The 27,962-nt window shown below is 40.6% G+C and overlaps 1 protein-coding gene across 1 annotated transcript; it reads left to right on the top strand.

Annotated features, from left to right (window-relative positions):
• Positions 1 to 380: 380 nt before the first annotated feature.
• Positions 381 to 27,933, top strand: prtga (protogenin homolog a (Gallus gallus)). Its single transcript, XM_078257633.1, has 19 exons — positions 381 to 447; positions 1,942 to 2,244; positions 10,243 to 10,387; positions 10,585 to 10,718; positions 11,075 to 11,371; positions 11,501 to 11,660; positions 12,059 to 12,306; positions 13,934 to 14,098; positions 14,581 to 14,886; positions 15,789 to 15,977; positions 23,186 to 23,281; positions 23,390 to 23,576; positions 24,309 to 24,436; positions 24,577 to 24,747; positions 25,672 to 25,851; positions 26,205 to 26,328; positions 26,446 to 26,578; positions 26,744 to 26,857; positions 27,505 to 27,933. Exons 1-19 carry the CDS (start codon positions 381 to 383, stop codon positions 27,931 to 27,933), a joined length of 3,576 nt encoding a protein of 1,191 aa, XP_078113759.1.
• Positions 27,934 to 27,962: the final 29 nt, after the last annotated feature.

The raw sequence follows: 27,962 nt of genomic DNA on the forward strand, positions 1-27,962 counted from the left end.
ATTGTAGTCAGTATTTTTCCATCATTACTAGTATGCTAATTTTACGTAAGTAAAAGACAACTTACTATGATCAAACAGGTAACGTTAACACCAACAACATTTGGATCAAGGCTGAAGTTTATCTACATGCAGACGTGGATGCACTGAGTTTAGGAGGTCTAACTGGCCTCTCTGTGTACAGATAACGCTAGGTGGCGCTGGACTAAAAGCTTCATTAAGACCTACAGACGTGATTAATTGACTAATGTCCATCCCAGAGGAGGGAAACTACACTCTTGCAGCTCCCAACACCGCTCCTGCTCCTCAGTAGCAGCGCAGTTCACGTGGAGGACACAACTATGAGAGAGTAGCTAGCATGCACAGACATTCAATGTAACTAAATGGCGCCTGTCAAAAGGAAATTATATCAGCGGTTGCTGTTCTTTGTCGTTTTCCTTCCAATCTCAGGTATGGAACGTTTTCAGTTATGTCTTGTAAGATATTTAAAACACTGACAAACTGTTAGGAACATCCATAGATATAGAACAATATATGTATATAACAAAATAACTTGTTCTATATCTATGGGAACATCACTCTGACTGTCCGTAACCTAACTTACCTTACATGTTTGACTGTGGATCCTCAACAGGCGCTGACCGCAGACCTTTAAAGTAACGTTTAGCTAATTAAAGTTACCACTTAGCTAGCTAGTTTAAAGCGCCTCTGTAACTTAACGTTATGACCAAAGCCGGTGTCCTGCCGAGAATCCGTCGTGTTTTAGCTAGCTAAGTTAACCTTCATTCAACTTTCAGTTAACTTTAAAACTTCGGCATTTTATTCTTCGAATGTTTGCCGTCAGCTATTAACGTTAGATTTGATATAAAGTTAATAAATAGGCTAGTTAACAGTTATAATATTTTCCAGCAGTGGTTTCACTCAATTTAACCAGCTCTAACTGTTAGGAGTGTTAACTTAAATATAGTTACTTCAATTCAATACTGTTCAATACTAAGTTACATAAATATAAAGAGATACTATTAAGGGTATAAAAAAGCTGTGAATATTCCCCCAAAAATTGCCACTTCTAACGGTCATATTGATGCTTAACATGAGTAGTTTTAGCTGAGCAAGAGTAAAATGACAGTATTTATATTGTTAAGTATTTAGTTACAGTGTGACTATGTGATCTTCTTACCAGGATCATCCAATTACAGAGCTGAAATGACAGATCAGTATGTCAGTCCAACAAAGAACAATTTAATATCAAACGCTGGTGTTATATGGCTCAGGAAAGACTAAAGAGACTTATTATGACCATGCTTTATGAATGGTCCCTTCCTTTGATTTGCGAGAAAATGTTGCAGGTTGTCATGTTGGAAGTTGAATTGGAAGTAAAGAACATGCGATGTATTCTGTTGATATATTAAAGTATAGCCTGTTAAGAATGACACTGTGTCTTTATATTAGGTCTATAAAGGTCACATTAATGAAACATTACATTAAGATCATGCTGAGAGTTCAGTAATAGGTTTCTGTGAAAACTAAAGGGACTAATATGATCAACAGTTTCACCTTCAGCTTGTGGCTTTATGAGCCATAAGTAATTGGATTAAAGTGGTGCAGAAAGAAAGCTAAAATAAAATATATGTATTACTGTACAGGTAGACCTCCAAGCCTCTCATATGTGATATTTCATCTTAGTAGGGCGTTTTAGTTAGTGTGACACTTGTATCAATCTGAGACTATAAACACAAATAATACCCATCCAGAGGATACTGAGCCACAGCCTTCAATAAGTGTAATTACTCACTGAAAACTCACCTTTCAAATTAGTTTAAGTCAGTAGTTAGGTCAGTGTATAAATGCTTTAAATGTTTTACTGGACTCCTGTTAGTGCTGGCCCCATGCTGATAACCACCTTCCCTCAACCTCACATGCTTTTCTTCTCTCTTTCTACAGGTGTTTTATGCTTTAGCGAGTTATTTTTCATCAAAGAACCCCATGATGTCACTGCTATACGGAGAGAAGCTGTTATTTTGGACTGTCAGGCGCACGGAGAGTCACCTATCGACGTCAGATGGCTCAAAAACGGAGTAAAAGTGGTGGAGAACGAACGGGTGTACCTACTCTCCAATGGCTCCCTTTATATTTCAGAGGTGGAGAGCAGAAGAGGAGACAAATCAGATGAAGGGCTCTATCAGTGCCTTGCTCAGAACAAATATGGCGCAATCCTGAGCCAGAAAGCCCGTCTTACAATCGCAAGTGAGTATCATGCTGGAGTCACATTAGAAACATAACAGTGTTGAGGACATGAGATTGTATGTAAGTGATGGACAACTCTAATAATGTGCAGGCAGAGTCTAATGTCTTGTATTCTGGCTGTTTGCTACCATTTACTTGTAATAATTACTGGGTGAGATTCAAATCTCCCTGCATGAATCATCCAAGGAGATTTCAATTTATGCACATTACCGTTTATTTTATTTATTTAGTTTTTTTTTTGCTGCTCAGTGTTGCATTCGAGGCAGCTTTGATGGTAGCAGTGGAGGAAGAGAGACAAGGTCTTCAAAGTTAGAGTTCCCAAAAGATGCTGTTTGGAAGCGGAATATGCCCATTGGTGTGTTAATGAAGGGGCAGCAGATTTAAAAGGTCAGGAGCTGTCCAGGATACCAGCTCTCCAATGCTAAAGAGCAGATGACCCCTATTCACAGGCTGGGGCTTTCATGTTATTGCACCCTGATCGCTTGAGGAATTGTTCTTTTGGAATGCTTTCTCCTCCAGTGCTGTGCGAGTTGGCCTCGTATTTTAAAGGGGGGAGTAGAGAAGCTTCAGGCAGAGTTGGTCTTTTGGGACCTTATATCCCCTCCTCCCACACCATGGGCCATGCATCTTGTTGTGTCACTTTTGCAGAATGTATGTTAACCCTTTTACCCCGCCTGCAATGTGTTCCCCTCTACTAAAACTTGCACGTTTAACATTGCTGAAATTTCATTTTATATGAATTTAATGAGTTGCCTTGCCTGCCCTTTCTCAATAATTGTTAATGAACTTTGGTTTAAAGTGCAATTAGATGTGTGCATAACTGTATTCTGAAGTTGTACTAAACTACATGTGATGCTCTCTGGTAGAGATCCCAGTTGTGACTCAGATATTTTCTGGTACTTAAAAAGTTTATATAGTTTATTAATTAATTGAGTGGTTTATCTGCTTTATAGTTTGAAGTTAAGAGGTGATAAAGTCTGCCAGTAAGCTTTACTAGTTTGTTTTAAAATGGCACTTAGACCTGCTTGAGGGTCTATCTGGAAGCTCATAAAATTTGCACATACCTGAGAAATGCCCAGTTGAAGGACACAGAGGTTGCAATGGGGGTTGTTGAGAGTGGTGTGCCCACACACATACGCACACACACACACAAATGTGAATTGTCGTTTCCCAGTACCACTGCCTAACCCCGAGTGTCTAAATGACCAAACTTTATTGCGGGTCTTACCAGGTCAGTAGGGGCTGGAGGCTTTTCACAGAATAGTTTTCTGCCTCACCACTCCGATAAAAGAGTGAAAAGCTTTTCACTCTGACCGTTTTTGTCCACATTGCCACCATGCTCGCAAAAGAAAAGAGTTTCTTTGGAGGAAATTGTTTGTCCTCATATCAGTGGACAGAACAGCTGGACCAGTTCACCACTGAAAGGCTAATTACATTAATTGTAAAAGTTAAACATCAGAGATTGATTCTGAGTTTACATTTTTTTAAGATTATTTTTTGGGCTTTTTCACCTTCAATCTTTGACAGGACAGCCAGGTGAGAAAGACATGGAGGAAATTTGTCACAGGTTGGACTTGAACGCTGGACCACTGCGTCGAGGAATAAACCTCTCAGTATAGAGGCACAGGCCCTACCACTGAGCCAACCCGGCCACCTAAGTTTACATTTTCATTGAAAAGTCAGGGTGGCAATCATTTAACAGCATGGCTCTCTGCCAATTGCCTGACCTGCTCAGTCTGCTTTGAGATTTTGGCAATATGTGGTCATTTGTTTTTTTTATAATTTTATTTTTTAGTTTATTATGAACATTTCGATCCCAGTGTCACTGTGTCCTGAGGTCTTTTCATATTTTAATCTGAGATGGATAGTGTAACGTGTCATGCTAGTCCTTTAGAAAATGTGGTAAGAAAGACAATGTTTTATGTCTGCAGGAATGGTACCCTTGGTGAGCTTTTTAATCCTATGCTTATGTGTTGAAACTTTGGTCCTGCTAGTTGTTCTTTGAGAAATGTGATGGTGATGAGGGGGTAACCTTAAACATTGGGTTTGCTAAAGCACAAAGGTGAAAAAGGATTTGGCCTCGATGAAAAGGAATGTGACACATGAGCCTCACCATGTGACTTTTGTCAACAGACTTCAGATTGATGGGGATTTCAGTAGAGGGATTGCCTCCTGAGTTAGCTTCCTTTTTTGGCCACCATGTGATCGCAGGTACATAAGGTACATAACTTAACATTACCCACAAAAAGCTTAACTTGTATGTTGTTGCTGCTTGATGAATGACAAGTAATTTAGTCAAGTGCTTGTTTTGTGGTGACCACTTCATTTGCAACTGTCATTGAGAGTAATCTGTTTGAATGATCCACTCCACTAGCTCTGGTAGGGAGTAGGTCATCCTCACAGATACAGATGTTATGTTTCTCTTATACAGAGTATTATTCACTTTATTCATATTTAAAGCTGGGATCAGAATGAGCTTTAAATAAGTTATTTGAAGGTGCTGCTGCTGTTCATGTACAACGTTTATTTATCCTTACTGGTGTGTCCTTAGTAAGCCAGGCCAGGACCACAGCATTATTTTTAGTTGCTAAGGAATGATACTGGCTCGGCACAATTAAAAACCCCAATAAGACGAAAGCAAACCTTGCACAGTGTGGGCTGTGGTGTGAATAAATGAAATTGCCTGAAGTGAGACAACTCAAAGCCTGGAATCTTGTTTTTCTCCTGTGCTGGACATTAAAGGTTACCATGGTTCCCCTGAACGGCAGGCCCGGAGGTCAAAGGTTTCTTTATATTGTTCAATAGATGGAGGGCAGTGAGACAGAGCACAGGACCTAAATCTTTACTACAATGCTCTACAATGATCTAGTTTTATCAGTTGCTGCAATAGTCATCAGTGGGGTGTACTTTTGTTTTCTCTCTCATTTGTCTTATTATAACACAACTTTTATTTTGTTATCTGCCATCAACTTATTTTTCTAATACACCATGACAAAGTATAAAACTGAACAGAATGTAGCAATTTACAGATTGACTTCTCCAACTTCATGTTATGATATGGAGATTAAAGACAATGAAGCCACTGTGTGTGGTGAGTGAAGGGTTGCTGTTGAATGATTGGAAAACATGTTAGCAGAGATAAGGGGTTGGAGGAGGGGATGAATGCTCCTTCCAACACCGCTCCCCCACCTCCCGCTCAGTGCTTTCAGAGGTCATGTTGCTCATGGGAATAGTTCTTTGTCAGCCAGGCCAGTGGTCACTTGACTGTCCTGCAGCCTGTGTAGCAGCAGCACATCTGCCAGCCAGCTAGTGATTGATTTGTGGGCTTTTTCAGCTTTGCATTCTTCTGTTTCTTGCTTACCACCCCTCTTTTTTTCCAAGAGCCTTTTACTAATGTTCAGTGGGGGTCACTGATCATTGGAAATAGCAGTGTTATTAGTAGGAGTTGTGGAATGAGTAAATGTAGAATTCATTTATTTTGGTGTAACCATGTGGTGCACTCCAGTTTGCAGGAATATGACACATAAGAAGAGTAGGCCTACATGTACAACTTTTCAGGGTTGTTTCAGTGATTCAATGAAGGTTTTAAGATGCTGAAAACCATCAATTTAGCATGCAGCCTGCAGGATCAGGAGAAGATGATCAATTTTAATGTCTCGCTCTCTCCTACAGTAAAAGATTGGGCCCTGGGAGGTGGGCTGGGTTGGGGATGATGGTTGGGGGCCATCAAATCCATCCAATATAGCTAAACATAGCATAACTGAACACAAATGGCTTCTGTCATCCAAAATGTTAAAAACAGATTGAAGTGAACGTACCGTCATTGACTGTTAATGACAACATTTCCGTTTGTTAGGAAGTTGAAGAATTACTTTAGATGTGGCTATCTTCTCAGATTGTTCCTTTAAGTGAAAACAGATTGACAATTTCATGATATCTTGTCCATCGTGTGTGCAGTTTATTCCCTTAACTGAATAAGAACTACAGGTAGGCTATAGAAAGTGTATATTTAATATGAGATTAAAATGTGGTTTAGTGTTTATCACTATGACAGCGCTGTCAGTGTTTGAAGCTCACATGCAGGTAGACTCTGCTGTGCTGTATCTTGGCTAAGAAAGTGACCACAGTAACCAGAAGAGAGAGGGCTAAACTAAGTCCTGGTATTTGTAAGTCCTGTAGTGGGAACTTGCCATTAAGTGAACCTTTGTTTGGGCCTGACTTGTCCACTGACCTTCAGTTTGTTGAGCTGCTAGTGATCAGCAGGCCCATCTGTTGCAAATATATCTTTACTTTTCAGGTTTGGACTGTAGGGAGAATGTACTGTAATAAACCAGGAAGGCATGTGGACTCATATTTGTGTATCTTTGGCTTTGAATTTTGATTTCTGGACATCGCTGTCACTTTATGTCAAGCATGACATTAGTTTTAACATTGTGATTCAACATGCAACAGCTGGACCACATATATTGTTTTATTTGTTGTAGTAGCAGCAACTGGCAGATGTCATCGATACAGCAGAAAAGGATATTATTACAAAACAGCATTTTAAGAAATGGCAGCTGGAGAACAAAGTGAGTGATTTCTAGGCATTTTGCAAGGAGCAGTAGTCCTGGTTTGGGGTGGTCATATAGGGGCTCTGAGTTGGGTGCTAGCCAGGATTTGTGGAGGTCAGAGGTGAGAGGTGAGATTGCTGGGAAGTCAGAACTGTTTTCTTCATGCTTTTAGGGAATAGGCTGAGGAATTTCTTCTTCTAGTCTTCTAGTTGGCTAAAATGTTATAGCAAACAAGACCCAAGGTTTTAAATTCATATATTTTGGTGGAATAAACAGAGACACTTTTTATATTTAGTAACACAAAGAATAGATGGCTGAATGCAGATAGTTAAAGGAAAGCACAAACAGTTTGTTATATTTGCTTTGATAATTTCATCTGTACATTAGATGCCCCTTGGCAAACATCATTGCTCAAAGCAGAAGGTTAGCCTCTTATTTTAAGCTTGGAGTACTCTGGCCAATGCTCAATAAATCCTATCAGTTACAGATTTTCCTCCTTGTCTTAGTATTTCATCAATAATCAATGACCGTCCCACTGTTTGTCAATCGAGCATCATTTGATTGAATGGAAAGGCAAAGTAGTGAGGCAGAGGATCAGTGCAGCTCATCTCTCATGCCCTGCAGTCACATCACTTCAGCACATTAATGGCGTTTTTCTAAGAGTCTGCGTTAACACTGGGGGTGGGAGAGGGTGTGCATGTGAAGGAGGGGGTTTGAATGCCTCTCGGTGATTCTGTCTTCACATCAAAGATCCACAGTGGCGCTAAGAGGGGTAAAAGCTGAGCTCAGGACTAATTTAATTAATTGTTAATTAAATGTGTCTATGGCGAAAGAACCTGATTGTGACGAGAGTTTGCCTCTTGTCCGGCAAGAACAATATTAGGCATATACCTGGGATGTTCCCTCACAGTCTGGATAACAGAAGTGCCATAAACAACATCCATTTATTTAATAAACAGAGTCATTTTGAGTTAATACTTTTTTCTCATTTCCCTTGTAACAGGTCCCATGACAGCACTGTGACAATGAAAAAAAGACCCAGCAACCCAAAAATACAAGTTTATTTATTTAGTATAGCTCAATGTGCTTCACACAAAACAATTATTAACAAAATAAAATAAGAAATGAGTAGAAAAACAAGTAAGCGTCTGACTGAGACAAGGTGGATTTGACTTTGGAAATATTTTTTAGGTGGTAAAATGCTGTCCAAGTTATACTAGCTTGTGAAGTTAAGCTTTGAATCCAAGATAACACCTAGGTTTCTAACCTGCTCACTTGGTTTCAGAGACAGCGAGATCAGTTTGGAGTGGATCTCCTTTCTCTGACTTTTAGCGCCTACCAATTTATAGGGCTGGGGTTATCATGTGAAAGTGGAATATATAATTCTGTGTCACCATCATATGAATGGTAAGATACGCTTGTACATTGTGTCTGTATGATGGAACCATGTGGAGCCATATACGGAAACGTTAACAGTAATGGGCCTAGACCTGAGTCTTGTGGGACTCCACAGCAAATGTTAAAATTGACGGTTTTAAAGTTGTCAAGGAAAACAGAGAATGTCCTGCCTGTTAGATGGGAAGAGAGCCAAATAGACCAACTTAATTTTCTAATCTACTGAGTAAAATGTTGCAGTCAACGGTGTCAAAGGCTGCAGTCAGGTCTAGAAATACTAAGATGGAATGTTTGTTTGCAACATTGTTGATCTTTAGGTAATTAACTACTTTTATTAGAACTGTTTCAGTGCTGTGGTTAGTCTTGAAGCCAGATTGGTGAAACACATTGTACAGATTGTAGACTAATGCAGTAACTATGCAGCTGTTTGTAAACAACCATGTCCAGTATTTTACTAAGAAAGGGGATTTTGGAGATTGGTCTGTAGTTGCAATACAATTCATCATAATTCTGTCTCAGCAACCAAAGCTATCACTCTTTCCTTTGCCAAAATGAGGTGCTAATTTCCTCTACAAATGTCAGCTTGATTTGAAGGCAAGGCACTGTCAGTTGTGTACAAGTCATATATCACTGAATGTTTTTTTTTGGCAGTGAGAGCTCTCATGCTGTTTAGCACCACAGCACCTGGCAGCACTGCTTACACACAGCCATCCATCATGACCCTCATAGACTCTACAGTGTTTATGGCAGTGGAGGGATTCCCTGTAGACTTTCTCGAAAGCACAGGTTACCACGGCATGGTGTTGCATGTCTCTGTAGAAAAATATACTGATAAGGATGTTGGATATCCCATTCAGTACAAAGAACTATGTTTGCCAATGTGCGAGTCAGGCATTTATGTATTTTCACTGTTAATAATTGTTTCCCCTTTGGTTTTATGTTTTCTTTAAATATTGTATTTATTTACACCATAATAGGATATTGCATAAAACAAAGAGTTATATTTGCTTGATGTTTAGTTACTCACTTAGGGAATATTTAATTAGCTTTACAGTTAGCAATTTATTGATTTGTCCATCTCTGTCTGTACCATAGATTATTTGATATATGACAATGAATTAAATGTTAGCGTGTTTCCTGTGAAGCTTACTGTTTTCTGGTAATCTCAGTATTCTATCACAGCAGTGCAATTGATTTCTCTTAACAAATGATTGACCTCAGGCTTCTGCAGCTTTTTGAGCACAGATGGGGGCACTACAGCAGTGAGGGCCTTAATGGCTTTTAGGACTTTTACTGCCCAAGAGGAACCACTGTCAAAGAGAGCATTCATTAACAAAAAGGGCTAAAACAACTTAAATCATTATAAAATGCATAAACGTCTGTTGGCTTTTCAGTTTACTATAAAAAGCCTTATTGTCATTAATGTTGGGCCTCATTTGCTTGCTGCTCAGCTGGTGGCTGACAACAGTTCAGTTTCAAGGAAACCCTATCCATGCAGGATGTAGCTGTTCCACTCCAGTCATCACCTTCCTGCAGCACTCTCTGGTCTGTAGCTTTAGGTAATAGGCATTTCTGTTTTGACATCCAATGGATTTGACTGAGATGGAGGATTTATGAAATACATCAATATGTTTGGAAAGAAATAATTCAGAAATAGATAATAACAAGATAATCATCCTTTGGATTTAACTTGTAGAACCGGCCACACACACACTTTATGTTTATAATAGCATTTAATAGTACAGATAATAGTGATATAAGTTATATTAATAGTAGTCTCGCATTGCCAGACCTTCGTCCATAGCGCTGCGGAGGAGGGTCTGGCTAGTCCACACAGCATTCCGGGATGGGAGAGAAAGTGCTGTTTTATTGGCATGTCTTTAAACCATTCACAATCTGCATGGGCGGCGCTAAGCGTCGCACGGAACCCTGAGAAGTTGATAAATAAAGCTGTATTACTAATTCTGGGAGACAGTATACCATCTCATTCTGACACACTATAAGATAAAGGAAAAAAACATGTGTCTCTTGTTGCTCTGTTTTGCTGCAGGTATTTCAGCTTTTGCAATCCAGCCAACATCCATAGTGGTGAGTGAAGGCTCAGTCGCCAGGTTTTCCTGCAAAATCAGTGCACACCCTCCTTCCATCATCACTTGGGAGTTCAATCGGGTCACATTACCCCTTGCCACTGAAAGGTATGCACTCTGTTGTTTTCAGTTTAACTTTATAGTATTAATTTTTTTACATACTTAAAGGACAGCAGATATTTTAAAGCGGGACATGGAATATAAATTGGATCTATTCTTATCAATTATCAGTTTTGTGAATATTTGGTGTGTAATTGCACCGTATTGTAAGTGATAAATGCTGTTATCATATCTCTGTCATCCAGAATCACAGTCCTGCCCAGTGGTGTTCTTCAGATCCACGGGGTGCAGCGGGCAGATGCTGGAAATTACCGCTGCATCGTCACCAACATTGCCAGCCGCCGCCGAAGCACGGAGGCCACCCTCACTGTCACCCCAGGTGTGTCAACCAGCTCTCTTTTTGCAAATGTGTTGTGTAAAGGGCATCAACATACAGTTTAATAGTAACATATCCGTCATAGAGCTGTTGTAGACATTTACCTAAATCGATGCAAAAGGAATTTGTGATGGGTGTTTTATAATTCATTTTATTACAGAAATTGTGAAAAGTATTATCATATTAAAACCAATACTGCAATGTCACAGTAAGGTAACTGGTTTGTGTCGCTGGTAAATAGTTGAAATGCTTAATTATTCGCTAAAGGGACAGTACAGAGATAGCATTTCACTCAAATCTACGATGTCCGTCACATCACACCACATGCACTAAAGCTGTCTTCCTCCCTCTCACTACAGCTCCCAAGCCCCATCCTCCCCAGAGGCCACGCGTCATCGCCGGGCCACAGAACATTTCAGTGTCGCTGCACCAGAGTGCCATCCTGGAGTGCATGGCCACAGGCAATCCCCGACCCATCATCTCCTGGAGCAGAGCGGACAGCAAGTCTATTGATGTTTACAACACAAAAGTGTTGGGAAATGGCAACCTCATTATCACAGACATCAAACTTCAGCATGGAGGAGTCTATATGTGCAGAGCTACCACTCCTGGCACACGAAACTATACAGTCGCTTCAGCCAATATCACTGTGATAGGTAAAGATTTATTCATAGTTTGGATTTTATATTAGTAATTCATAATTCGAAAACATTATATATATATATATATATATATATATATATATATATATATATATATTTCTCATTGATGTTCTTCTTCTAAAGCACCACCTTCCTTGGTTGAGTGGCCAGAGAGCCTGACCCGTCCACGTGCTGGCACCGCCCGCTTTGTCTGTCAAGCTGAAGGAGTTCCAACGCCTGAAATCACTTGGTTTAAGAATGGAGAGAAAGTTCAATCCAATGGTCGAATTAAGATGTACAACAGGTATATTCTTCCTTCCATTTAAAGGATAATTCTTCAGATCCATAAATCCATTTTCTGGCCAGTCACATGTATCTGCGTATGTATGCACAGAGATAATGAAAACAGGAACCTTAACTCCTTTTAGTGTTTTTACTGTTTTACTATACACTCCTTTGACAGTCTTTGGTGGCCAATTTAAATAAATAATTCACAACTCTCCCTACAGTGGAAAAGAAACTGAATAATTTACAGCAGTGCAAATGGGGTTTCAGTTAGTTTCCCTATAATTTGCTCTTGCTGCTTATTCAACTGTCAGTGCTTGGTAAAGGTAATTATCGAATGATTACACCCTGGTAAAGGAGTCTCAGGATGAAGCCATCTGTGTGCATACTCTTTATGTGTGTGTCTATGTCCAATAGCAAACTGGTCATCAACCAGATCATCCCTGAGGACGATGCCATCTATCAGTGCCAGGCAGAGAACGAGCAGGGGTCGGTCCTCTCCATGGCGAGGCTCATTGTGGTGATGTCTGAGGATCGGCCGAGTGCTCCCAGGAATCTCCGAGCTGACACTGTGTCGAGCTCCGCCATCCTTCTGGCTTGGGAGAGGCCTCAGTATAACTCAGATAAAGTTATTGCTTACTCAGTGCACTACATGAAGGCTGAAGGTGAGTGGTGTGTAAAAAACAAACAAGAGACAACAAGGATCAGATTGTTTTTGTCTTTTTGTCACACAGGGATATTATATCTAGTGGAAGGTTACTGTTAATATATTTAGGTATTTCATGTAAGTGGCCTTTAATAGAGAACTCCATTGATTTAGCATTGCACTCCTATAACACTGTTGGATGCATAATAGACAGTTTACAACAAAAAAGATCGTAGTTATCGTCTTTATGTCCGTTATTACTCCTTGTTAAAACCTGGCACCTACATTACTCGCAATGCAACCAGACCATCGACAGTTTGGTCGGAGATTTGGCTGTGTTATGCTAGTAGCGGCTAATGTAGCCTTGATCCGCTAGCCTCAAGCAGAAATGAGGAGTGGGAGACAGTCTTAATTTCTTTCTTACTCCACACAACCAGATTTTTTTCTTGTCTAGAAAGTATATTGTGGGAGCTGACTATGTGTTCATGCTTATGTTGGTGGGCAGAGGTCAAGGGAAGAAAAAAGAAATTCCTCTCCAAAATAAGGAAGAACAATGGCTTTCTCTGACGAACAGGAATAAGTCAATTCAATGCAATGCAATTCAATTCAGTAGTCTTCTATCCTAGATCCTAGCCGTGTGGCCTTTCAAGATGCAGGGTCCCTTCCTTTTGGCTGATAAAATGCAGGATGCACACAAAACTATTCACATAAAGCACAAGGGCTGTAGTGTGGCAGCAGGAAAGTCTTAAAGCCTTTCAGCTTTCCTGGGAACTCTTGCTATTGACAACAAGAGTCACATTCAAACAATGCAACATTTGAGAAAAAAATTCAGCTTGTTCATTCAAGCACTGCACTTCATTATAATGCCACTGACTTCCATTGGGGAGGTGAAATGTACAGAATTCAACTAGAGAGAAAGAAACACCTGCTGGATTTTGTTGGAGATAAGGAGGTCAACATAAAAAGAACAATTTAAACAAATTCTCTGAATAATTGGCATCTGTCTGGGATTTTTCTGCACTTGATATAGTGACACAATGTCCTTGGTCCCAGTCACAGAGAATGGCTGTTCATTGACATTGACAGAGTTTCAGACAGTACGCTCTGCATTATCTGAGGTTACAGAGCTCAGCACTAAATGGAGGCTCTAATGAAAGGAGGAACTAATTAGCCCGTGTGATGGAGTGTCCAAAAGTGTGTATTCTGTGAGGGCCATGGGAGGGTGTGAATTGGACAGGAAGGCAGACTTTGTTACACTTTTCATTGAGGCTCACTGAGACATTCAGACTACGGAGAAAGCTTTTTTGTTTACTCCTCAAGTACCTTGTTTACCAAGTCAGAAATCAGACCAGGTAATCTTTTTCCCTGGGACAAATACATCTTTTGACTTTGCTAACTGTAACTGTGGACTTGACAATGAGTAGGATTTTGATCTCCTGCTTTGTTTATATATATTTTAAATGTTTAATATGCTGTAATTTATCTAAACAAATGCTTCAAAAAAATTGAAATACAAAAAAAAAACAGATTTTCTTTATCTCAAGACAGGGCAGATTGCTTTTTAGAAAAAAGAACTCATCCAGAAGTAGTATTGATTTGGTAGATTTTGATATAAAACTCTTTTTACGATCTTGTCATCTGTCCAGGATTAAACAATGAGGAATATCAAGTTGTCATTGGAAATGATACAACTCGCTACATTATTGATGACCTGGAGCCGGCTCGCAACTACACCTTCTACGTGGTGGCCTACATGCCCATGGGAGCCAGTCGTATGTCGGACAATGTGTTTCAGCACACTCTTGAGGATGGTGAGGAGACTAGATTAGTGACATAGAGTTAGTGAAGGTCACAAACAATATATTCCTTCGATCGCTACGATATAAATGGTTGACAAAGTTATATTACCTCTTAGGGTATATTATCTTCTTATTGCCGAATCCTTGCCTCTGGACTGGTGCAGTATGTTACACATTTAAACACAGGTGACATTTTTCATGTTTATTTAAGCTCTTTTTCATGCTTAACTCAAGCTCTTGATTTCAGGCTTTAATGTACCAATTAAATTCGCTCATGGGGAGGCCACTGAATGTATATGGTTATCAAAATACATTCAACAGTAATCTAATATGTTTGGGAAAAGTTGAAGCTTTCAAAATCCATTCCTAAGGTTACCCTGTTCCTTTTTAGTACAGAAGGAACAGCTATTCAAAGCATTTGGGGTGACTTTTCTGTTTTCTTTGGCTCACATGAGTTCTTTTGATCTTAACCTGTCTGTCTTGTCGGTCTACAGTTCCACTCCGTGCCCCTGAACTCAGCCTCACCAGCCGCAGTCCTATGGACATCCAGGTGTGTTGGCAGCCCCTTCCAGGGAAGCTGAGTCGTGGCAGAGTCTCCGCCTACCGTTTGTCCTATCGCACCACTGCTGAGAATACAGTCTCACAGATAGAGCTACCTGCAGACAAGACCCAGTATCTCCTGGAAAACCTGCAGCCTGACACCATCTACCTCCTGCGTATTGTTGCTGCCACCAGCGTTGGGTGGGGTGAGCAGTCTGTCTGGACGTCCCACCGTACTCCGAAGGCATCCAGTGCTCGAGGTACAACATTTGGAAGAGTTGCCTTTATAATTTAATTAAGATGAAGTAAAGATTTTGTGATTTTCAGAATTTCAAACATGCAGGCACAGCATATGATCATCTACACACACACACACACACACACACACACACACACACACACACACACACACAGATACAGGAAGTTGACGCAAAAAGCTGAATTATCACAGAACTTTTCTCTTGTGCTTAAGACGAGAGAGAGGCTTGCACTCGTAATCTTGTTAAGGCTTTCCGTTTGTTACTGTGTGACCTTTGCCCTGCACTGTCAGTAACATTGGAAGGGTTTCAGTCATGGGTCATAAAGAGCTCAGGCCTTTGGGTGGGAAAGGGTATATGGCTGTTTAGAGCCACATCTGAAGCTTTGAGATGGGGGAGGGGAGGATTTGTTTTTCCTACCCATCTCTATTGCCCTCTTGTCTCCAGTTTAAACTCAGACAGGAGTGCTCTGTTGGTAAACTTTATTCCCCTCATTCCTAAAAAAAATGTGTGAAATGGCTCCCCTGACTGCTAGTGTGGTTGTCTCTGGTTTGCATTGAGTGTGACACAGCTGGTAAGGCTTTAGATGGTAGTTTCACTTTTCAAAGAAAACTCCTGGTCAGGAACCTCCTCTGTCCCTCACATAAACACTGGAAACAACTTGGTAAAGAGATTCCAATTTTCTAAGAACAAGTTCCTGTTTTCTGATGATACCAATACACAGCAGAACAGCGTCTACGAAGCAGCACTGTTTTTGTTTTATTTACAGTTAATCACATGGACTTTTATCCAAAATGTTTTTGTTATCATGAACCTGAAAAGACTGTTTGAGGATACTTTCTTGTGTTGTAATCCATCTCGGAATTGTATTATCTAAATTATTTTTCTGACTCTTCTCTCTCAAGTTCCGATGGCTCCCGAGCTGCATTTGGAGCCTTTAAACTGCACCACTATCTTGGCGCGCTGGCAGTTGCCACCCAGGAACTCAGTCAGTGTTCAAGGCTACAGACTCTTCTACCATGAGGAGAGCCAGTCAGAGAGGGCCCCGCTTCAGCTGCGTGCCTTGGATAATACATACACCATCGGAGGCCTTGGTGAGTTCTGTTTCAGATCATTTGAGTTACCTGCTCCCACTGTACCTGGTATGCAGGACACAGGACAGTATTTTCATTGTTTGTTTTTTTGTAAACACAAGCACTCAACAGCACGACAGAAGCTTCATATTTACAGTGAATGATCTGATAAGATTTTAGAGCATCTAGCTGCATAGATTTGCATTTTGCTGAAAAAAAAGTACTTTTCTTACAACTCCTACAACTTGTTTGTGCTTTAAAGTACAAGTTCCTATCAATACTGCTTGTTGTGAAGAAGTATATTTGTGCTATCTACATTCATTCCTAAACTAGTGTAATTATTGGCCTTACTAGCACAACTTATAACACTTCATATACAGTATGTTAATGGTTATAGTGGGTCATTAGGTAGCTAAACTACTCTTGTTCGCATATTAGAGTATCTATGACAACATAGAAAGGTTGGAGCATGCACCCACATATTTCTACAAATAAGTGTAAGACACTCCCAAAGATTTTATAAGTTGTTCTTATTTTATAATTAAAGCTTGCATGTCTTAATAGTCATTTAAAATGTTTAAGCTTACTCAAGCTATATTAAAATAGTTTGTGGTGGTAAAAACCAGCAGCAGCATTTATTGACAGCTAAGCTTATGAGTGATTAATTAGCTTAAGTCTCGTCATGTGTCGAGCAGAGCATTGAAACTGAACAGCACCACATCCCTCTTCCATGACCTCCCAAGCTCTGTGCAGGATTTCAGTGTGTGTGTGTCTTTTCAGCAGCTGCTCGATGGTGTTTTGGACATATCACAGCTCTTCTGGCCTTTAGGTCACATTTATTTTGGCTTTTTTGTGCGAGAGAGGAGAGGGGGCTCAGGCCAATGCAGCGGACATCTGACCATCTGTTACTAGAGGGGTCAACCAGGTGGTCAGCAGCTGACTTGTTAATCAGAAAGCTCTGTGCTTGAACGGGATCAGAAAGAAAGAAAGAATGATGAGGAGGCACTATAAATTACTTTGGGTGTTAACTCTAACTGCTGCAGGCGTTTAGTTAGTTAGATATTTAGTTCAATGGGTTAAACACCACTACTTTTAATGGTTCTACTGATGATATTGACATTAATAATGATGAACACTAATACTGATAAAATTACAATAACTACTAAACTGACTTAGCTAACTATAAAGTCATACCTGCGATGCTAGTTTGATAAAATCTTCAAAACTAAATAACATAAACAAATTCACTAAATTCAGTTCAATTTGTGTTTTAATTATGTTCCATATTATTATTATTTTATGTAAATGTCATAATGGTTGCATTGGTGTGTATAAAGAGATTTGCAGTCTGAGTGCTCTTCCTTCATCAGATTGTTCTAAATGTTCTAGGAGACAGAGGAAGCTGCTGATAAATATTAAGCCAATTAACAAAATTAGCAACATCAAAAATAGAGCTTTAGCTGAATAAAAAGAATCATCGTATTGTTCCTCTCTGATAAAGGAGCTTTGCAGGGCTGTGTTTTGAAGAGAGGAAAGCTATTTTGTGGAGGCAGATTTATTATGTGTTTTATGACTGCTTTGAGCAGCGTTGCTGGAGGAGCATTGACATCAAAGCATCTCATTGTGTTTGGCTTCTGAAGCTGTGGCTGTTCGAGAGCCACAAAGATAGTTTATTACCCAAGACCTAAAGGAAATGCAGCCTCTCACCTACTGAGCTGTAGGCCAAACAATGAGCATGTCTTGAGAGCTCACTATCTGGCGGCAGTTCTGAGATTTCTTTCTCATGAATTTAGCTGCAGCACTGTGCACAAGGAGAGAGGTGTAAAATGCCTCATCTGACCTCCTGTGTGGCAACACATCCTGCGTCAGAGAAAATCCTGCTGTGCTGGGAGGAATCTGACTAAATGCTTTTTACTAATTATAACTTCCTTCTTCAAGACATTACTTAGCTTTACTTACTAACTTTACTTTACTTTATTAAACACAAATCTATTGATATAGCGTAATACATACAAGAGGTGTTTTAACATCTTTGAAAGATTTTGATTTCAAAAGGATTTGAAATCAAACTTTTACTATATACTAATAAATTGAATACAGGGAAATGTAAACAGATATATGAATTTAGAGGCAATCCTGATATATGTTTAAAATACAGGTAGCACAAATGGAGAAAAGTTAGTAATGTCAGTTTAATAGCAACATCTACTGTATCTAAACTTTGCTAACATTAGTCACCATAAGCTGCTGGTCATACCAGGCCAAGTAAGGCTGTCGGAAGCAAAACATCTGAGCCTAATGAATTGAGCCAGGATACATTTTATTGCTAATTAGTGTCACTTTTCATGTGCAAGGGGAAGAATATGTTCTTGACTCAAAGGCTACATTGACTCGCTTTAAAGGTGATCAGGGGAAGAGTTGGAGCACACCGTAGATCTTCTGATCCACACGTGTAGCATAGTAACTACTCTGTATCGTCAATGATATTCCATTAGGGAATATTCATTTTAGGAAGTGTTAGATAAAATATTGGACTACTTAATTCTGAATAAATGCTGTGATTGTCTCTGCTAAACATGTTATTCACTACAAGTTGGTCTCATCAAATAATGACAACTAGTAATGTTGACATTTACTCACAAATGAGCACATGACCTGAATGGAAAGAGAGTGGACAGGGGCGCCTGGTTAGCTCACCTGGTAGAGCAGGCGCCCATATATAGAGGTTTACTCCTCGACGCAGCGGCCGCGGGTTTGACGAAACTTTGCTGCATGTCATTCCCCCTCTCTCGCTCCCCCATTTCAAGTCTAAGCTGTCCTAATAGAAATAAAGGCCTAAAAAATGCCCAAAAAATATAATCTTAAAAAAAGAGCGAGTGGACAGGGCTTCAGTTTATTCAAATTTCTCTGTTGTACTGTAACAGTGAAATAACATTGGGAAGTAGTTTATCTCGTGGGAATATTTTTTTGTTTGTAATGTGCGTTCATGTTGCTCTCTTCCTGCACTTTTATGCTTCAATCATTGCGTTGACAAATATTTTGGTCTTCTCCGGTTGTTAGAATAATTACATTATCAAATAATAGACAGGACCACTGAAGATATACTAAAGTTCATTTTACTTGAGAACCCAACAAGGAGTCAGTTTCCGCACTACAGAATAGCACAGACAATGACCTAACGAAAAGCTTTCTACAACAGCTTTTGTAATACAACGTAGAATGTGATAAAACTCTATAGTCATAATAAAGGGTCGATGTCGTCAGTTATCTCAGTCAAGGAGCGCCTGTTCTTTCCTCAGCATCACACCGTGCTCCAGACAAGGACAAGACAGTGGCTTCCAGATACCAGATAGTGACAGCAGCAACAGTGTTTTGTCTTGTTATAATGCAAACAGTTTTAATAATAATCAGAGAAAAAGTATGTATCATAATTTTTCCCTAACATCGGTACAATGAGAGTTTCCTTTTTTTTTTGGTAAATTACTTCTGATGCATTCTAGTATAGTTCTAGACTACCAAATACTGACTGTAGAATTTTCTCAGCAGGGGATTGCTTTGCAAATTAAATCTATTTGTACTGTAAATAGTATTTCCTGTAATCCAACAGCAGCCATCCCTTTTTGCCAATAACATTGATTTCTGAACTGTCAGCTGTGGCAAAACTGGGTACTGCTGATTCAGCTCTGTGTACGGCTGCAGAAGGACATGCTCTGAGCTGGCTGTTAAATTATCACTTATGACCCATCCGGATGATTGAAAGCACACCCTGAGAGACAGGAATGTGTTTGAGAGGCTCCAGTTGGGTATAAATGACACAGTGATGTGACCTTTCCTCACATGTGTATTCTCTGCTTGGCCCACGAGATGAACATGTAGTCGTAGTCGAGGCTTAAATACCTCTCATACCTGTTGGCACCAGGCAGCGCTGTGTGCACAACTATAGATTTATTATCTCATAGCTGCAGGCCATCTTATGTACATCTTGTCCACTCCTATTATTAAACACAAGGCAAAGTGTGCCTTAGTGTAAAAACTAGATTTGTATTCTGACCATCATTTTGAGAAGTAATTTTGTGCTTAACTTGTGTGTGTGTGTGTGTGTGTGTGTGTGTGTGTGTGTGTGTGTGTGTGTGTGTGTGTGTGTGTGTGTCAGCATGCGTCTGTGTGTTGATTTGTGTGAGTAAGGGGCAAAGGAGAGAGGGGAAGGAAAGAGAGCGAGAGATGATAGATGCTGGTGTGAGGGTTCATGCAGGAGTTGACATTTACGGCCCCTGTTCAGGCCTGACTTGCTGCGGCCTGGGGGGCCTTTCGCAGGGCAGAACAAAAACCTCAGGGGCCAACAGGATCTGCATTTGGGCTGTAAATAGGGGTGACCACAAATGGCTCAAATATGCCCTTTAATACAAACAGCATAATTTATGGGAGTAAGGCCATGTGAGATGCATCCCAGTGGGAATAACAGGAAAATGTCTTCACTCAAGGAATGGAAACTCGAGCAGAACGCAGCACTCTAAGAATATGATGTGTAGTAATGCAGCCACATTTATATTTTGTTGCTTACACTGCTATATCAGGAAGTGCTGAAACAATTAGTGGATTAATTGAAAATTGATTGGCATTCATTTTGGTAGTTGATTCATCATTTCAGTATTTTCATCAAGCAACATTTTTAAACATTAGTGTTTCCATCTTTCAAGATGTGAGGATTTGCTGCTTTTGTGTGCGTTTTATGTCACTGTAAACTGAATATCATTCGGTTTGGGACTGTTGGTTTGACCAAAGAAAACATTTGGAAAAGTTAACTTTGTCTCTGAGAATTTGTGGTACGAACATTTGATGTTTCACAAATAAAACAATAGTCAACAGATTAATTGATAATAGAAATAAACGTTAGTTGCATCCTTGATTTAAGAATCTTATAGAAAAGCATAATACATTTGATGAATAATGACTACTCTTATCTGTGGTAGTACATGGTCAAATCATATAATGTTTTAAGGTAAGAGCCTTCAGGTGTCAGGTCCACTGTGAGTGAGAAACAAACCTGTTCTCTGAGTTTTCTCTTATTACTGGAACACTGTGTCATCACTTATTAAATGGCATTTCATTTTGACTCTTGTATTTTCCCTGTTTTTCCACTCACTTCCTCTGCTTGACCCTCCCCCCTTTCGGAAAGAGCCCTATCACCCCTCCTTTTGCAGGATTTAGCTTGCCCAGATTCCATGTCAAAGGTTGTGGCCTAGATGTCACAGCTTCCCCCCTTGCTGAGCTACTTTTTTGCATAATTATGGCAGGCCCATTGTATTGTGGGGCTGGGTAGAGGTGCATACTATGTGCCTGCTCCTCTTTCGAGGTAGACACTGAGGCATAACAAACTAGGCAGAAAACTCTGGATAACAAGGTGGAGATTGTATAAAAAGTACTGTAATACTCTAATTGTCATTACAAATAGCCATATAAAGTTTTAGAATCTCTGAGCAAAAAAAGAGATAAGAAGAAAAGATACGTATCTCATATTCCACACCCGTGACCTCAGATTCTTTCAGAGTTTAATCTCGGCCTGACCTGCTGGCCCTGGTCTGGCTCCAGTGAAACTCCTCAGGGCTGCATGGGGGTGCAAGTAGCTGGACTCCACCCCTCCTAAACTTCTCTAACCTCCATGGACACAAATTAATCTCCTGTGGTCTCAAGAGCCCCTACATGTCTCATATAGCAATAGAAGTGTATTTGTTTGTTTTCTGCAGGGTAGAGAGGACTGTCATAATAGTAATAGGGTCAAGATTATTTTAGTGTCAAGTTGAGCAAAATGCATATGTTCATATTTGAGCTATACATTTCTTTATGCACTTCTGTAACCAACATGCCTGGATAGGTTGTTCTTGAGTGGTATCTATTGCAGCATATTTTACTTTAAGATCATAGATTAGAAATAATGTATTTTGACAAGCATAAATAGTATGCAAACGTGATTTTCATCTTCCCACCAAACTGTGACCAAGTATTTGAGAAACATGAATTAAAGAGGTTGGGGATCAGTGTGCATTTATTTTACTGTAAGAGTTGAAAGGTATGACTCACAATATTGATATTGTATGCAACATTCAAATCAGACCCTGATCATTATTCTTTTAGGGGTAAAAGGAACATTTGGTCAGATGGGCTTTTGTTCAGCGCAGGGTCTTCAGGGTCACTGAGGCCTGCAACTGCTGTTGACTGTCAGCGATGTCCTTCCCAGGGGATTTTGTCCGTCGATTTGACCCCCAGATTCTGGTCCTGAATAGGAGTGGCCACTGACCACTAAGCAGCAAGCCTGACTGGGGCCGGAGAAAGGGCCTTCTTATTTTATCAAAAGACTCGGGGTGACAGTGTGATGGATAGTGAAGCTCTTCTGTTCTGCTGCCCTGAGTGCTGCAGAAACTGACCAAAGGACTTACGGCACTGAGCATCTGTCGCACTATACCTCACCTCTGGTTCCCACCACACCATCAAACCAGAAAACCTCACTGACCCCACACCCACACAGCCCTGGTCTCTTTCATGTATCACCCCTGCTTCCTGTTAGCTGTAGGAATCGCATTGTCATCTGTCTTGGTGTTGTGGTCGGTGGTAAATAATTGAGTGTTGAGAATAAATCTCTATGGATGTTTACTGAAGTCAGATCTGAGGCTACATTTACATTGCTACGATTTGGTTTAAAAACGAATATCTTTTGCTACGTTTACACCTCGCATTCACACTGCTCTGGCGTTTCAGAGCCCCTAAACTGTAGAAACACTTATTACCCCGTTTTGGTTTGGTTGTTTTTCTGTCTCAACGGCCACAAACGGAGACCTTTGGCAACACCAACACTGACGCCAACATTTCGCTGCCTGATTGGGTCTTATCGGTTACCATGGCAACTACCAGCAACGGGTGGAGTATACACGCTGCCTCCTGTTTACCCCGGCACGCACATGCCCAGTATACGAGAATGTTGATGATATATGCGGTTTGTGCGTGTTAGTTTAAACAGATATTAGTTATTCTACTGGAGCTAAAAACACTTGTGCACGGAGATCGCGTTTGACTCAAAACTCCGCTTTAAAACCAAAACGTAGCAATGTAAATGTAGCCTGAGACTGCACATAGAGTGATGCATTTTGCAGTAAGAAGAACCTTTGGTGTTTTTCACATTTCTATGATGTGATTTATTTAGACATTTTGGTTTCTTTTTTTCTTTCTTAATGCAGACCCAAGGAAGAAGTACCACGTTAAGCTCCTGGCTTATAATTATGTCGGAGAAGGCTACCAGGCAGACCAGACTATCAGCACCCCTGGATGTGTCTGTAAGTCCCACAATATACTTGAAAAGATATTTTGTAAGTGTGTCTGAAGCGCGATGGTGTCACTTGTATTTGAACAATAAATAACTTTACCCTTAATGTATCTCTCAGCTGTTAGAGATCGCCTGGTGCCCCCTCCACCTCCTCCACACAATGTGTACACCAAGACCAACAGTTCGACCGCTGTGTTTCTGCACTGGGGTCGACCAGCCTTCACCTCCAGCCATGCGGTCAACTACACAGTCCGCTGCAACCCAGTAGGCCTGCAGAACGCCTCCCTGGTGCTCTACCTGCAGACGTGAGAATTCCTTTATAATACAGTTTTTCATTTAAGGCTGTTTTAATCATTGTGTTGAGCTATATTATTGATTAGTGCAGCTTTAATAAATGTGTGGGCACTACTGTATTATGCTTTCCTGTTTGGAGAGGGGGATGTTTTATGAAAAGTGAAACCAGGTGTAAAACTCATGTAACTGTATGTTTTTATCTTACTGTGTGATGACTTGGTCTCATGCCACAGTTCAGCTCCTATCTTCACATCAAATCATGGTATTGACAATAATTTGACATTTCACAAGCTTAGCTGTATCATATGACCAAAACAGTTTCTTTACAACATATATACTGTCTTCACACTTGTTGGGGAAAGTTGACTGGTCACCAGAACCTCTCAGTTGTTTCTCTCTTCCCCCCCCTGCCAGCACAGCTCCATATCACCATCTGCTGGGCAAGAACATTTATTAAAGGACCAGTTCACAAACGCAGTAAAACTTGATAGCATATGTGGATAAATATCTAAATCATGAAAGACACAAGCTGTTAAAGTCATTGAATGTATTTCTTTTTATTCTGCGGCACACAAATGCCATTGAGTGAATTTTATTGGAGTGAGCTACAAAACTATGTCCAAACCTCAGCTAATCACATTGAACTGATTTGGATGATAGATCCTCGTCTAGCCAAAAGAAAAAGCTGAATGTTTTGAATGAACTGGCCCTTTAAAAGCCTCTGTTATTTCTTTCTTCTGCAGGAGTGAGCAGAGCCTCCTGGTGCGAGATCTGGAGCCCAACACCAAGTATGAATTTGCCATTCGCCTTCACATTGACCACCTGTCCAGCCCCTGGAGCCCTGTGGTCTATCAGAGCACTTTCCCTGACGGTGAGTGCAAAATTATCAAACATTGCAGTCTAATTAATTATATCTCTGTGTACCAGGAGTTTGTTATTGCTGCTGCTGCTGCTGCTGCTGCTGCATGATATATATTTTTGACCTTGTTCTTTTTATCCGCCCCCACACAGCTCCCACTCAGCCCCCTTTTAATGTGAAAGTGACTCTAATTGAAGAGGACACAGCGTTGGTTTCATGGAAACCCCCAGATGAACCCAGTGTAGCTGTGACACATTACACCATCCTGTACGCCTCCAGAAACGCCTGGATAGCTGGGGAATGGCAAGTGCTGCAAAAAGAAGGTAAGGAGTGTGGAAAGAAATGTGGATAGAAAGATTGCATACAGTTGTGCAGGGGGAACCACAAATACTTCCTCCTGTCCCACACAAATGGCCCATTGGAAATCAAATGATGGAAATCAGTAACTCATTTCACTGGATAAGGGAATGTGTATAGCCCTGATCGCCTGATGACTCCCTGCTCTTCTCTCACATAGCACCTCTCAGCCACGAGGATTGATTTTTTTGTGTCTTTCAGTGCATCACAAAGTCCCGGTTAGTCAGAGGTATGCATGTATCATGACAGTAACATATTGGAGTAACAAAACTACATGTGTTTATTCAGGATTTTTTCTTATGTCAGGCTGGTTAAATACGTTTGGAGATTAAAGGAAAAGTTGGACAGTTTGGGAAACTTGCAATTTATTTGCTTTCTTCCCTTTCTGTGATTTGTCAGGTTTACACTTTGTTTTTTGTATGGATTAAACAAACAAGATATAACATAACGTTAATGAATGAGCGTTAAAGGTGCTGATAGGTGGATTTTGTTCCCTTTGGAGAGAGCCAGGCTAGCTGTTTCCCACTGTTTCCAGTCTTTATGCTAAGCTAACTTGCTGCTAGCTCCATCTGCATATTTAGTGTTCAGACGTGTGAGTATCCTTCTTATCTAACTCTCATAAAGAGAGCGAATAAACACATATCCCAAACTGTTAAACTATTCCTTTAAATATTTCCACTCAGTGCAGTATTTAAACACGTAGTCTATATCGACGATGATTAATTTAGGGAATTGCTCCGTTGCCGCCGGAAGATCCGCTGGACGTCATTTTCCGCTTTCTTTGTGTTGACATTCTAAACTCTGGTTGATTTATGATGACTATGGTTAACTACTCCTCAGATCTCTCTGTCGAATCTAAGTTAAACACCAGAGTTTAATCTCACCAACAGGAACCATCACAATGGCACTGCTGGAGAACCTGAAGCCTGGCCAGATTTACTTTGTGAAAGTTTCTGCATCCAACAACATGGGTGATGGGCCGTTTTCTCATACGGTGGAGCTGACGGTCCGAGCAGATCTCACCTCTGGTCACGATTCCCAGCTCTCTCGTGGCTCCACACAGTCCACAGGTCGGTAACATCTGCATCATCCTGACAGAATCCCTTCATATTTTAGGATTGCGGTCTTCCGTCACAGAACTTGAAATAGATCAAGCTTTTTCAGACTGCACCACAAATGATTGATAATCGGGGGCTCCTGCGTGGCTCACCTGGTAGAACGCATGCCCATATATAGAGGTTCACTCCTCGACGCAGCAGCCGTGGGTTCGACTCTGAGCTGCGGCCCTTTGCTGCATGTCATTCCTCCTCTGTCTCCCCTTTCATGTCTTCAACTGTCCAATAAAATAAAGGCCTAAAATGCACAAAAAATTATCTGAAAAAAAAGATTGATAATCTGAGAATGTTCCCTTGACCCTTCACAGCCTTTTCTGGTGGCTTCTACCACCTGGACCAAAAGTCAATGACAGGGATCACTGTGGGAGTCTGCATCGCTCTCATCTGCATCATCATCTGCGCTTTCATCATCATCTGCAGAGGCAAAAGCAGGTACTTAGTATGTCTGAACACTTAGAAACAATAGCCAGTAAATATTGTTTAAGAGCAGAAGCCCAGTTTCCCTGAGTATCCTCTGTCTGTAGTGACGTCATGTTTGTTTGCCTACAGGAAATTTTCAGCAGTTAAAACGCTTAGAGAAGGAGTGAACACATCTGCAGGTCATCTGGGCTCTCACGGACAAGCTGAGAACGCTGATGGGAGCGTTCCAATGATGAGTGAAAACCATTTCATTGATGCCAAGGTCCTTAACAAGTTTTTTATTTATTCACATAACATGTAGTTGCAAGATTATCACTTTCATCATATTAATTTTACAGTACAGTACTGGATATGGCTCATACCTTTTCATACTTTAAAATATATATATATTTTTTTTTTTATTATTTGTTTTACTTTACACTCGTAGGGTGGAACAAATCTCATTATCAATTCTCTCGGCCCTGTTCAGCCCAGCACTGAGAAGAAAGAGAAATGGTTTTCCTTCAGCAGTAATGTGAAAAAGGACAGTAAAGCAGTGCAGGTAAGATTAAGAGTAAGGAGTCCTGCTTGTTAAATTGTCATCAGCAACTTGGAAAAACTCTCCACAATTCATTGCTTACCAGTGTTTGTAAATTACAAGTGACTTTCTTGTCCTGAGTTGAGCCTCAGGCTGCATATAAACCTGGCTTTTAAAATAAATAAAAGATTGCAGACCCAAACCTCAACAGACCTAAACAGACCTATTTGATTGATGGTGTGTGTTGGAGGTTGAAATAAGCACTACTTAGTCAACTCAGACAAAGAAGGCCTTAAACTTGTGAGTGAATTTTGATATTTAAAGTGTATTCTCAGGTGCTCCTTTTATAGTAATTATGAATCCAGTGTACGTGAGAATTATGAACGATGTCAGGATCATATATAAAGTTTTTTTTTTTTATCGTTTCTAAAAGTTACTCTAAGAGAGACAGAATTAAGTGAAAAGGAAACTGGTTCATGAGTTATTAATATAAATAGTTTTTTTTTAGGAACTGCCTTAAAGACTGGAAAACTGATAGCATGCAAAGGCAGAATAAGATCTTTTCCTGCAGGTTCGCTTGTGACATCAAGATAGGTTGCAGCTATCTGCAACTATACCAACGAACCATAAACACTTAGACTAACTGAAGCAACATTTTCTCTGTGCTGTAGAATATGAGACAAGGCACCGCCTCCTATCAGCCCGGTACCACGGTGTTGACCTATGAAGAGGAGCTGTCGATGTCTCCAGACCAGCCCACCACTCTGCAGGCCCTCCTCTGGCGTCCCGGTGACTCAGAGGGCTCCTCCAACAGTGAGGGCAGCCATGCCACCGGTGATTCGGGTCGTTACTCTCACGACGAGACAGAGATGACCAACCTGTCTACCGGTACCAGCAGCCGCCCTCCTTCTCTGACAGCAGAGGACAGCGGAGGCTCGGACTGCAGCGATCCCACTGAACAGTCAGTCCAGCTGATGGAGGAAAGTCATATTGACCTGAAGTTAATGGAGTCCATCGAGAACGGCTGCTGTCATCATGATGCGCAGAGCAGTTCCAAGTCTACACTTTCTCTCCAAGTGTGTGTGCCCAAGTGTGTGTGAAACCATGTGTGAAACTGTGTGTGTGTGTG

This window comes from Sander vitreus, chromosome 1, assembly GCF_031162955.1.
Source record: "Sander vitreus isolate 19-12246 chromosome 1, sanVit1, whole genome shotgun sequence".
Taxonomy (NCBI): Eukaryota; Metazoa; Chordata; class Actinopteri; order Perciformes; family Percidae; genus Sander; species Sander vitreus.

Excerpts from the sequence above, each read along its gene's own strand:
- prtga (XM_078257633.1), top strand. The coding sequence starts at position 381 with ATGGCGCCTGTCAAAAGGAAATTATATCAGCGGTTGCTGTTCTTTGTC. Across the intron at positions 448-1,941 it reads CGTTTTCCTTCCAATCTCAG|GTGTTTTATGCTTTAGCGAG; the intron begins GTATGGAACGTT and ends CTCTTTCTACAG. Across the intron at positions 26,329-26,445 it reads ATCTGCAGAGGCAAAAGCAG|GAAATTTTCAGCAGTTAAAA; the intron begins GTACTTAGTATG and ends GTTTGCCTACAG.